The 12091-nt window shown below is 51.6% G+C and overlaps 1 protein-coding gene across 1 annotated transcript; it reads left to right on the top strand.

Annotated features, from left to right (window-relative positions):
• Window positions 1-174: 174 nt before the first annotated feature.
• Window positions 175-9446, top strand: HECTD3 (HECT domain E3 ubiquitin protein ligase 3). The gene is made up of 21 exons (XM_037499663.2): window positions 175-563; window positions 756-916; window positions 1169-1261; window positions 1340-1475; window positions 1744-1859; window positions 1946-2059; window positions 2200-2282; window positions 3006-3171; window positions 3399-3480; window positions 4027-4209; window positions 4358-4410; window positions 4588-4652; window positions 4804-4907; window positions 5400-5519; window positions 5634-5723; window positions 6596-6802; window positions 7072-7201; window positions 7285-7359; window positions 7482-7563; window positions 7682-7753; window positions 7921-9446. Exons 1-21 carry the CDS (start codon window positions 195-197, stop codon window positions 8003-8005), a joined length of 2586 nt encoding a protein of 861 aa, XP_037355560.1. The 5' UTR covers window positions 175-194; the 3' UTR covers window positions 8006-9446.
• Window positions 9447-12091: the final 2645 nt, after the last annotated feature.

Below are 12091 nucleotides of genomic sequence, written 5' to 3'. Positions count from 1 at the left end.
CACGGAGGAGGGTTAGAAGGCTGATGTGCGCACACGCAGGGCGGTAGGGCGGGCGCGCAGGGTGCTCGTAGTCCAGAACCTACGGCCGAGGCTGGCAGAAGGCGGGGCGAGAGAGTAGTGGGAAGCCCGGTCAGCCTCCGCGGCTGCAGTTCCAGAAACCCGATCGCCCCCGAGCTGCCCTCGGCCGCTTCGCCATGGCGGGCCCGGGCCGGGGCGCGGCGCTGGAGTCCCCGCGGCTGCTGCTGGGCCGCGTACGCCTGCTGGTGGAGGCGGCGCAGAGTCTCCGCACCGGGAGGCCGCTGCCGGCGGCGCTGGCTTTCGTCCCGCGCGAAGTGCTCTACAAGCTTTACAAGGACCCGGCGGGCCCGTCGCGCGTGCTGCTCCCGGTGTGGGAAGCGGAGGGCCTGGGGCTGCGTGTGGGTGCCACCGGGCCGGCCGCCGGTACCGGCTACGGGCCCCTCCGCGCGGCCCGCGACAGCATCGAGCTCCGGCGCGGGGCCTGCGTGCGCACCACGGGCGAGGAGCTGTGCAACGGACACGGGCTCTGGGTGAAACTGACCAAGGTGAGCCTGGGCCTGTCGCGAGCTCCGCGAAAGACTCCCCGGCCAGGGACGCCCCGGCTGGTCCCCTCCCCTCCCCCACATTTAGCTGGCATAGCGTTCGTGCCCTTTGCCCTGGGCTGGGCTGGGCAGGGCAGGGCAGGGCGGGCCCCTGGGCTGTTTCCTGACGCCGTCCGGCCCCACGCATCCCGGTAGGAGCAGCTGGCCGAACACCTGGGCGACTGCGGGCTGGACGAGGGCTGGCTGCTGGTGTGCCGCCCGGCCGAGGGCGGGGCCCGCCTCGTGCCCATCGACACCCCGGACCACCTCCAGCGGCAGCAGCAGCTCTTCGGCGTGGACTACCGCAGGGTGCTCAGGTCCTGCGCTGGAAGGGGCGGGGAATAGTGTCAGTGGTGGGCCGGAGGGGTTGGCAACTAGTCTGGCAGGGAAATGTGATATTGGAAGGGAGGCAGGGTTAAGAAAAGGGTCAGGACCTGAAGGCAGCTGGGGTGTGGCTTCTGAGGGCGTACTTTGGAGGAGCAGGAGCTCTGGAGAGGGCCCCAGGGCATGTAAGGGATGCCCGGTGGTGTTTCCCGTGTCCACCCCACACCTCCACCCTGTGCCCGCAGATGGGAGCAGGTGGTGGACCTGACATACTCGCATCGCCTCGGGTCGAAGCCTCAGCCAGCAGCGGCGTACACGGAAGCTGTCCAAAGGCTACTGTGAGTAAGCTGGAATGGAATGAGGCGAAAGACCCTCAGGTCTGGGCTCTACCTGATTAGGAATTTGGGCTTGTTTAGCTATGTGCCTCCGACATGGACCTACGAGTGCGACGAAGACCTGATCCACTTCTTGTACGACCACGTGGGCAGGGAGGATGAGAACCTGGGTAGTGTGAAGCAGTATGTGGAGAGCATAGATGTTTCCTCATATACGGTAGGTGCTGGGACTCCGTCTAAAGTGTGGTCACGTTCAGGCCAGATCTAGAAGCCTTACCCCTAGGCCAAGATCAAACCTGAATCCCTACAGCCAGACTCAGTCCAGCTCCTTGGATGTCCTGTAGGATTCCCTTGACACCTCCCTTCATAACAGTTGCCCTTTAATCAGCTTAACTATGCTTTCTTTCTTGTGCTCCCTAACCCAATGCACAGCCGAGTGCAAGGAGTGGGGTAAATGCTGACTCCACCTCCCTGCTCCTCCCCAGGAGGAGTTCAATGTGTCCTGCTTGACAGATAGCAATGCAGACACCTACTGGGAGAGCGATGGATCCCAGTGCCAGCACTGGGTACGGCTTACCATGAAGAAGGGCACCATTGTCAAGTGAGTGGACTTGAGTTGGACAGGGTGGGTGAGCCGCGTGCCTATGGTTGCACAGAGAACCATGTACATACTCCGCTGCCCCCCAGGAAGCTACTACTCACGGTGGATACCACAGATGACAACTTTATGCCTAAGCGAGTGGTGGTCTATGGGGGTGAAGGGGACAATCTGAAGAAGCTGAGTGACGTGAGCATTGACGAGTGAGCAGGCTGACCTGAGGTGGGAGGTGGGGCATGATCCTAGCAATGGGGCCTGGCCCAGCTTGGAAGCATAGGTTGGGTGAGATCCCAGCAATCCCTGAAGTCAGGGGACCCAAAGTGCCTCACATCCATCTCCTCAGGACGCTGATCGGGGATGTCTGTGTCCTAGACGACATGACGGTCCACCTGCCAATCATCGAGATCCGCATCGTGGAGTGCCGAGGTAGGGCTTAAGGCTATCAGGAGGGAAGGGGAGCCACAGTAGATATAGGAGCTAGCTGGCAGTGAGTGTGGTGCGAAGGAGATGGGCTTGCAGGCGAGGCGAAGGCAGTAGCTCCAGGATTTGAAGCTTTGGGACTGAGCCTTGTGAAGGTGCCTAGTATAGGCCTGTCTTAAAGTTATAGAGGTAGTTGGGCTCACTTGGAAGAGGACTGCATCCTCAGGCATCCCAAAATTATAGTGGTGGACAGGAGAACAGCAAGGAATATAATCTTCAGAATTAGGTGAGTGGAAAGGATCGTGGTGCTCCCAAGTTTCTTGAGGCAGAGGGTGACAAAAAACCGAGCATTAAGAAACCATTCTCAGGGGGCCTCCCCGGTGGTGCAGCGGTTGAGCGCTGGGTTGCGAAGCTGCCCGCAGCCTCTGCAGCGCCGGTTCAATCCCCGGCTGCTCCCCGGCCACCGGAGGAGGGTCCCACATGGCGCGCAGACCTCTCCTGCCGCCCGCTGCTCCCCTCAGCAGTGTACTTCGGTCCTTCTGCCTGTTCTGTTCCCTGCTCTGGCTCTGGTGAATTCTCTCACTCTCCCGTGCTTCTGACTGTACCCAGTGCTTGTATAAATAAATAAAAATAAATCTTTAAAAAAAGAAAAAAGAAACCATTCTCAGGTCTGAGGGCCATGGAGGCTGCAGATGCAGTAAGAGACCTGACTCTGATTCCTTCCCCCAGATGATGGGATTGATGTGCGTCTTCGAGGCGTCAAAATCAAGTCATCTAGAGCGCGGGAACTGGGATTGAATGCAGACTTGTTTCAGCCAACCAGCCTGGTGCGATACCCACGCCTGGAAGGCACTGACCCCGAAGTACTGTACCGCAGAGCTGTTCTCCTGCAGAGGTGGCTGTGATCCGGGGCCTGCCAGCCCTTTCCCCTTTCCCCATCTGAGCCTTGTGTGTCTTTGTGTAGAGGAGATCCCCAAGATCTTAAAGAGCAAGGTGCTCCATTCCAAGGGTCAGAGCAGCCCCTGGACCCTGCCTTCTGTACCTGTGTGTTGGGGAGCAAGAGGGTCTTATATTTATGTCAAACTCTTTATGCAAGCATCTTTACCCCCACTCCACCCACAGATTCATAAAGATTCTAGACAGCGTCCTGCACCACCTGGTACCTGCTTGGGACCACACACTGGGCACCTTCAATGAGATTAAGGTGAGCCTGGCCCACCCATTGCTGGTCTTTACAGGGGGTTCCCCCTTTCTGCTCTTGCAGTTGTCAATCTTCAGCAGAGTGTTCTTAAAAACTGGACAAATAGTCAAAATTTAGTGTTTCTTACAGTACTGTTCTCCAAATGGTGTGTGAAATAAATAGAAACTAGGGAGGAGAGTTGATAGCATGGACAGAGCAAGTTGCATAAAATGCACATGCTGGGGGTTAGTGGTAGCAAAAGATAACTTGAAAGAAGCTAGTGGCATTTGAATGAATAAGCAGGAAGCTGCTGTGGTAGCAGAGGGCACTGTGGGCCCGGACAGACTTTGTCCCAAGTCAAATGAAGCCATTAGAAAGATTTTAAGATTTTCTTTGTTTTAGAAAGCTTCCCCTGATGACTGGATGAAGGGAGGAACTAGAAGCAAGGAGGGGGGAACAGAATAAATTGGACAGAAACAGTGGGACCAGGTCATGTATAGAGAAAAGTTCCAAGGTCTGGAAAGAGGCTGACTACATTCTGGTTCTGCTCAAACCACCTCTCCCCACCAGCAAGTGAAGCAGTTCCTGCTGCTGTCACGCCAGCGACCAGGCCTGGTGATGCAGTGCTTGCGTGACTCAGAGAGCAGCAAGCCTACCTTTAGGCCACTCCTGTACATCAACCGGCGCCTTGCCATGGAACACAGAACTTGCCCCTTAAAGGACCCTGCCTGCAAGAACGCAATCTTCACCCAGGTCTGGACCACCTGGGCTCAATTGAAGGAGAGTTAGTAAAGGGAACAGGGGCCTTCACCAGAGGAAGCCTAGCAAGGTCTTTGGGCAATAGTGGGGCCAGGTCTTGACACCAACTTTCCTCTGTTCCTCCTCTGTCCCTTGCCCCCAGGTTTATGAAGGTCTCAAGCCCTCTGACAAGTATGAAAAGCCCCTGGACTACAGGTATGGCATGAGGGTAAGGGACTTGCTTGGGGCACACATGTGCACACCAATCAACACACTGCCTCTGACACCCTTTGCCATTAGCCTTCTGTCACCCCTATTTCTGGCTGGTCACTGGACTGCTGAATTGTCCCAAGTGCTGGCCCAGCAACATGACAGATCCACCCCTTCTTACAGGTGGCCCATGCGCTATGATCAGTGGTGGGAGTGTAAATTCATCGCAGAAGGAATCATTGACCAAGGTGAGGCCCAGAGGGAGGATTACAAGGGTCCTGCCCAATTCAGAGTGGTAGAGCCTTGTGGGGTCACCAGCTAACCAAGATAGGAGACCTGCTTATTAATCCACATGCACTCTTGAATGCCCCAGCTAAGGGCACCTGTCTGGCATTTCAGGGGGTGGTTTCCGGGATAGCCTGTCAGACATGTCAGAGGAGCTGTGCCCCAGCTCGGCAGACACCCCTGTGCCTCTGCCCTTCTTTGTGCGCACAGCTAACCAGGTAATTTCCCACCCCCACTCTCCAAGATGTTTCTGCTCTTCTCTCTCTACAAAGCTCCTAGGCACCAAGGCTGAGCTAGAGAGGGGGCAGAGAAAGAACCGAATAGCCTGAGTCAGCCTCTAGGCAGACAGGGAAGTAGCAGCCATTATACAGGCAGATCATTCAGGGCCTCCAATGAAAAGTATTCAAGGAAGTCTTTTTTTTTAAGGGTTTATTTATTTGTGCGTAGAAGAACTGGGGTATAGGCCAGAGGTGTGGGGGATGAAAGGATTCATCAGAGACAGCGTAGGGAGCAGAACAGGTAGATTTACTGAAATACACTGCGGAGGGGAGCAGCGGGTGAGGCAGGAGAGGTCTGCAAGCCATAGCGGTGATGGTGCTGAGATTTAACCCCTAGGCCACCAGGGAGGACCCCAGGGAAGTCTCTAGGGAACTTGGGGCAGCACAGTAGGGTCCATCTGATACCATACTGACAGCTCTGTCTTGGGGCAGGGCAATGGCACTGGTGAGGCCCGGGACATGTATGTCCCCAACCCATCCTGCCGAGATTTTGCTAAGTATGAGTGGATTGGACAACTGATGGGCGCTGCCCTTCGGGGTAAGGAGTTCCTGGTGAGTAGCCTAATCAGCACTCCCACCAGATCAGCCCTGGCCCTTGGAATGAAGAGGACCAGCCACGCTTGGGAGCTCAGGGTGAGGAGACAGCAGTGAGTCCTTGTCCTACAGGTCTTGGCTCTGCCTGGTTTTGTGTGGAAGCAGCTCTCTGGTGAGGAGGTGAGCTGGAGCAAGGACTTCCCAGCTGTGGACTCTGTGCTGGTGAGTAGAGCCTGGATCCAATATGTTCTCTGCTCATTGGAAGAAGGTTGCTGTTCCCCAAGACTCACCTACTCCCTTGGCTTCAACCAGTGACCCTCTAAGTCCTTACCTCGAGCCCCAGCCTGTCTTTTAAACCTGGGGCCATATATGCATCTGCTGACTGGACATCTGTCCCAAGATGGCACTTCGGGCTCAGCACACTCTTTGTCTTTGACACAGTCTATTGCCCTCCAGCAATCCTTATCTCGGAATGACATTACCACCCATACTTCCCCATGCCAATGCACTCAGTAATCCTGCATTCCTTCTACTCCCTCACCTCCCATATTTTGTCAAGTCTCTTTGGAATCTGTTCACTTCTCCTATCTCCCTGGTTCAGGCCACCTTCCTTTCTGACTCAGCCACTTACTATAAAAGTTAATGTCCCTTTACCCACCTGATCTCCTGCAACTAGAATAATTCATTATACTCCTCTCATTTAAACCCTTTAGTGGCTTCACCTTAGACTTAGGATAAAATGCAGAAAGGCCTTACATGACCCCTATATTTCTAGCCACTTGGTTCACCTTCAGGCTGCAGTCAGATTCCTTAGGCCTTTTACTTTCCACCTTCTTCCAGTATGTTTTCTCTATGATTTCACTTGTGGCTGATCTGACTCCCAGTCATCACTCAGATCTCAGCTTAGATGCTGTTTCTTCCAAGATGACTTCCCTGGCCTTCAGGGCCAAGTAGGGGCCGACTGCCCCTCTCTGTCCTCATTGCCTGCATGAGGACGGCCTTGCCTGGTGTCTTTCCTACTTCCCTATAAGCATCTCAAGGAAAAATAAGGATTCCACAATGAAAAGCTGACCTCTCTTCTCTCCAACCCCTAGGTGAAGCTCCTGGAAGTGATGGAAGGAATGGACAAGGAGACATTTGAGTTCAAATTTGGGAAGGAGTTGACATTCACCACTGTACTGAGTGACCACCAGATGGTGGAGCTGATCCCTGGGGGCGCAGGCATCGTGGTGGGATATGAGGACCGTTTGCGTTTCATCCAGCTAGTACAGAAGGCACGGCTAGAAGAGAGCAAGGAGCAGGTACTACCCACAGCCATGAGAATAAAAACTTTGGGCAACCCCTAATATCCAGAGCCCAGGCTGAGAGACCACCAATACCCAGTCTCAGAACTCAGGCACCTACCATTTTTTTGCCCCCCATTCCTCCTCATCAGTGGGGCACAGAGATGCCCCAGGGATGAGCAAATACCATGTTCCTTACTAATCTCTGAGTAGAGACCAAGTGCCCCCACCACATAATGAACTGGGAGTTATACCCTCTTGCCCAGCCAGGCCTTTCCCCTTCCCAGGTGGCAGCCATGCAGGCGGGTCTGCTGAAGGTGGTACCACAGGCTGTGCTGGATTTGCTGACCTGGCAAGAACTGGAGAAGAAGGTGTGCGGGGACCCAGAGGTCACTGTGGACGCTCTGCGTAAACTCAGTGAGTGGGGCAGGCGGTGCGGGGTGGGGGTGAGGCTTCCTAGGGTGGGTGCTAGGAATGATTTCTGGCCTCTTCTCCACCAGCCCGGTTTGAAGACTTTGAGCAAACTGATATACGGGTGCGGTATTTCTGGGAGGCGCTAAGCAACTTCACCAACGGTCAGTGGAAAAGAGCAGAGTGATGCCCGGGTTCCGACTCCACTTGTGGGATACAGAGGCAGGGTGGACTTTGTAGAATCTTCTCACCATCAGCGCAGGCACTGATTTCCTTCTCCATCCAGAGGACCGGAGCCGCTTCCTGCGCTTTGTCACAGGCCGCAGTCGTCTGCCAGCACGGATCTACATCTACCCTGACAAGCTGGGGTGAGTGGGGAGGGAAGACCCCAAGGGGCTGTGGCTGGCCTTCTGTCCTCTCCTCACATAGACCCTGGCCCTGTGTCCCTACACTTCCTCCTGAACTCTGGTCCTTTCACACCCCCAGCTACGAGACCACAGATGCGCTGCCTGAGTCTTCCACCTGCTCCAGTACCCTCTTCCTACCACACTATGCCAGGTACGTTTCCTAGACTCGAGCCTAGAGCGTGGGGAGTGGAGGGGGAGTGGCATCCCAGGTGAGTGGGACTTCAGGTACTAAAGTGGACAAAATGGAGCTGCATTTGCCCTAGTAGTGACAGAGGTGCCTGGCATTGAGCACTGACCCAGTCTCCATCCCCCCCACAGTGCCAAGGTGTGTGAGGAAAAGCTCCGCTATGCGGCATACAACTGTGTGGCCATCGACACCGACATGAGCCCTTGGGAGGACTGAGGTGGTGCTAGCGGGCAGCCACAGGCCAGAGGACCATGCCTGCATGAGTTCACCTGACCTTGCCAGAGCAAAGACACTCTTCCTGGACCAGCAGGGGTCTGCACTTCCAACCTAAGCTTCCCTGAGCAGAGAAAGCCAGTGTGCACTGCCCCCGTGTGTATTTGGATTAGGGGCGGCGGGTAGACCCAGGTCCAGCCCTGCGCCCACAGTGCTACTAGTGCTGGAGATTGCTTTCTGAGTTATTTAAACCTCTGTGAGAGGGAATTTTCCACAAATCCAGCGCTAGCTGGCAGTCCTGAGCTAACTTGAAGGGGGCCTCCTAGCTCCCCAGCCCATAGACTTGGCTTCAATTTTTTCCAGCTCCTCCTTTTTTCTGCTTGTTTTTTTCTGGCTTCTGCCTGGACTCAAAACTAAAAACTTTGGAGGGTAGTGGAGGCTCCTCCCCAAAGAAGGAACCAGAGATGAATAGGAAGTCACCTACCCCAAGGGCAATGCAACAGCTGAGAACTCCCTTCTTCACATATAGTATTTTCCTCCTCTCTCTCCAAACGCAAGATGTGAGCTTTCTTTCTCCAACCCAGTCTCAAAGTGGCACCACCTTCCCTGGCTTAGAACCTACAACTACTCAACATTAAATCTTACTACGACCACCAACCCATACTGACTCCCCATCTACCATTCCACTCCAGGAATTTGCATTTTAAGGCTAATTACCTGAAATCTTAAATAGCTCCCATTTATTCAACTCTAAAATAAAGTCTAGAATTTAAACTTTCCTTAAGCACATCTCTGCCCTAGTCCTCCCTCCCTTAACGGCCTCCATGACACTCCATCAGAAATGGTCTTGCACATGGGAAAATTGAATAAATGGAAGAATTCATTCATTTAGAGTGTGTTTATTGGGCTTGCGCTGTCCTGCAAGAATCTTCCAGCTTCCTTCTGTAACTTCTAGGACTTCAGGTCCCTGCTGGGAGTCAAGTAGATGTGGGTCAAGTAAGAGTGGCTTCTCAGTTACAAACATTAAATGTGGAGCTGAGTGAGAAATAAGGACCCCATTATATAGAAGAGCAGGGAGAAATATTACCTGGTATCTTCTGGGAGAGGTGTGGTGATCTGGAGAATGGGAGTCCACCTTTTGGAGCCAAGTAGGTGCAATAACTTCACATTTTAGAGGAAAAAAACCTTGAAATGACCGATGATGGGCCTCCCTGGTGGCACAAGGAGTTAAGTCTCAGCACTATGAAGCTATCGGCAGCCACTGCAGGAGTTCGATCCCCAGCCAGGGAGCTGGCCTACATGGTGCAGCAGACCTCTCCTGTCTCATCCTCTGCTCCCCTCAGTAGTGTATTTCAGTCAATCTGCCTTGTCTGTTCCCCACTCTGTCTCTGGTGAATCCTCTCATCCCTACACCTCTGGCCTGTACCCCAGTTCTTGAATGCGTAATTAAATAATTCTTTAAAATATACATATATATTTTTTTAAAAAAGAAAAAAAATGACTGATGAACAAGTGTCAGAATTTTGACATAAGAGGGGGAGCAGCACTGCTGCCACTCAACTCCCACACTGCCTCCAAATTGTCACACGGCCAAGGTGCAATCTTTAAGAACAAGTAGCCCCAGCCCCTCTCCATGAGACCTGGTGTGAACGCAGTCACCCTCAAGCACTGTTTCAATTCACCTGGAAAACACGGCGAACACTCTCCCATGCCTTCCCCGCGCAGTCCGCTAGGGCGCGCCCTGACACTGCTGGGAAACCGCTTCCTCCAGGTGGCGCTGTGCGCCTCCTGGCTGCGCTCCCGGAGGCGTAGCTCCTGAGTTCATCTCCGCAGCTGAACCTCTCTGGCTCCCCATCCCTGCGCCGTGGGTGGTCCGTGGAAGACATCTCACATGGGCCTGCAGCCCTTTCTGGCCCAAGGAGCTGAAAGGACAGAAGTCACTCCTACCATCTCCGTTCTTCCCAGAAATCTGCTCTTGTCCTGCCATCCTAGGTGCAACTTCCCCATCTCGAGAGAAGGACCTAGACAGCAAGGACCTGCAAGAGGTACTCTGCTTCTGTGCGGCCTGCATGATCTTTAGTCTCTCTTCCACTAAATTAGGTTCATACTGTATGTTTTGTAGCTAGCTTTCATTTAATCATTCATTTATTCATTTATTCAGTGAACAATATGTCTCAAGCACCGATGTCAGGCACCATAATAGGCACAATGAATAAAACTGGCTAAACTGATACTGTCCTCTGAGGATTTATACTCTAATGGGAGATAGCTATTAAACAATCGCATAAACAGCATTTAATGGCATATTTTTAAGAGTTCTAAGGAAGTGGAGAGTGGTGTTACAGGATGATTCTAACCAATGGAATGCTAAATCCTTAGGGAGAATGATGAGGTGCAAAGGCCAAAAGAGAAGTGTATGTGTGTGTGTAGTGAGAGAGAGAGAGAGACAGACAGAGAGAGAGAGAGAGAGGCTCCAGCTGTAGAGGCCTATCTTAGGATTTTTGCATTGAGCAACCCTGAAGGTGTTAAACAAGAGAATGAAGTGATTAGATTTGTCTCTGGCAGCTGTGTAGAGAATGAATTTTGAGGGAGCGGCTGAAGGCAGGGAGTAACCCAAGCAGGAAATGATAGTTACTGGAACAAGGGGGATACTCATTTTAACCATTATGTTTACTACTTGCATGTACCACATTGTAAGGAATATTCATAACTTTTTATTCATTTAACACCCTCTAGAGATGGACAATGAAGTTATTTACAAATTTTCTACAATGCAATAAACATACTCACGTAGAGATCCTTGTATGCCTGTTTATTCCTCTAGAATAACTTCCTAAAATTGCATCTTTCAAACTGCCAAATTGCTATCTGGTATGACATATCAATTTTCACTCTTTTTTGGTCTATTTTCTAAACTCTTACTAATCTTGGGTATTAACACTTAAAAGTATTTTTTGACAATTTGATGTGCTGAAAATGGCATGGTTATTTTAATTTACATTGCTTTGATTGTTTACTATAGTGAGTAATTGTATTTCTTTTTTTTTTAAGATTTATTTATTTTTATACAAGAACTGGGGTACAGGCCAGATGCGTGGGAGGGTGAGAGGATTCACCAGGGACAGAGCGGGGAACAGAATAAGCAGACTGACTGAAATACACTGCTGAGGGGAGTAGCAGGCGAGACAGGAGAGGTCTGCTCCACCAAGTGGGACCCTCACTGGCTGCCAGGGATGGAACCAGTGCTGCAGAGGCTGCCGACAGCTTCACAGCGCTGCACTCAACTGCCTGGCCACCAGGGGAGGCCCAATTGTATATCTTTTTAATTAACTGTCCTTTATGTACTTTCCTCCGTTTTTCTATTGGTTTCATTTGATTTTTCTTATTTATTGGTAACAATCTCTGCAGAGCACAGCACGGCACTGTGATAAGTACTGTTCATTTGTTATCTTGTATCATCTTCTCAACAACTTTATGAAGTAGTAAATCCCCATGAAAACCCTAGAACAATGATGAATCTTTATCTTTTTGTCAAAACCATATTCCTTCCCTAAATTCCACTGACTGCGTACCTATACATTCTCCTGATAGCAGTGTCAGCAACCCCACAATCAGCTATTTCTACTATAACTTCCTTTATGTTCAATTTGAATTTCACATCCACCATTATCACTTTTCACTTCTTTTTGTTGTATTTTCATTGTTTAAACCAATGTCTCTCAATTCTTTTATTTAAATGTCACATGGTTTAGGCCTCCCTGGTGGCCTAAGGGTTAAGACTCAGGGCTAGTTATCACCGTGACAGCCTAAGCTGATCTAGGCCAGGGAGCTAACAAACATGGTGCAGCAGACCTCTCCTGTCTTGCCCACTACTCCCCTCACCAGTGTATTTCAGTAAATCTGCCTGTTCTGCTTCCCACTCTGTCTCTGGTGAATCCTCTCACCCCCAGTTCTTGTATGCATAAATAAATAAAAACAAATCTTTAAAAAAAAAAAATCACCAACAATGAAAATTCTCTGTGCATAAAAGGAAATATTGAAGTCTTAATGAAGTTTCTCTCTAAAGCTCTTTATAGAAACACTGTAGCA

The sequence above is a fragment of the Talpa occidentalis genome, unplaced genomic scaffold (assembly GCF_014898055.3).
Source record: "Talpa occidentalis isolate TD23 unplaced genomic scaffold, MPIMG_talOcc4v2.1 talOcc4.9, whole genome shotgun sequence".
NCBI classification, from domain to species: Eukaryota; Metazoa; Chordata; class Mammalia; order Eulipotyphla; family Talpidae; genus Talpa; species Talpa occidentalis.
Note: the sequence above shows the minus strand (reverse complement) of the source record. Positions and strands in the feature narration are given on the sequence as shown.

What these genes read in the sequence shown, in the direction of transcription:
- HECTD3 (XM_037499663.2), top strand. Translation starts at nt 195, where the DNA reads ATGGCGGGCCCGGGCCGGGGCGCGGCGCTGGAGTCCCCGCGGCTGCTG. An exon ending in TAGAAGAGAGCAAGGAGCAG is followed by an intron (nt 6,803 to 7,071) that starts GTACTACCCACA and finishes TCCCCTTCCCAG; the next exon opens with GTGGCAGCCATGCAGGCGGG. An exon ending in GCTAAGCAACTTCACCAACG is followed by an intron (nt 7,360 to 7,481) that starts GTCAGTGGAAAA and finishes TTCTCCATCCAG; the next exon opens with AGGACCGGAGCCGCTTCCTG.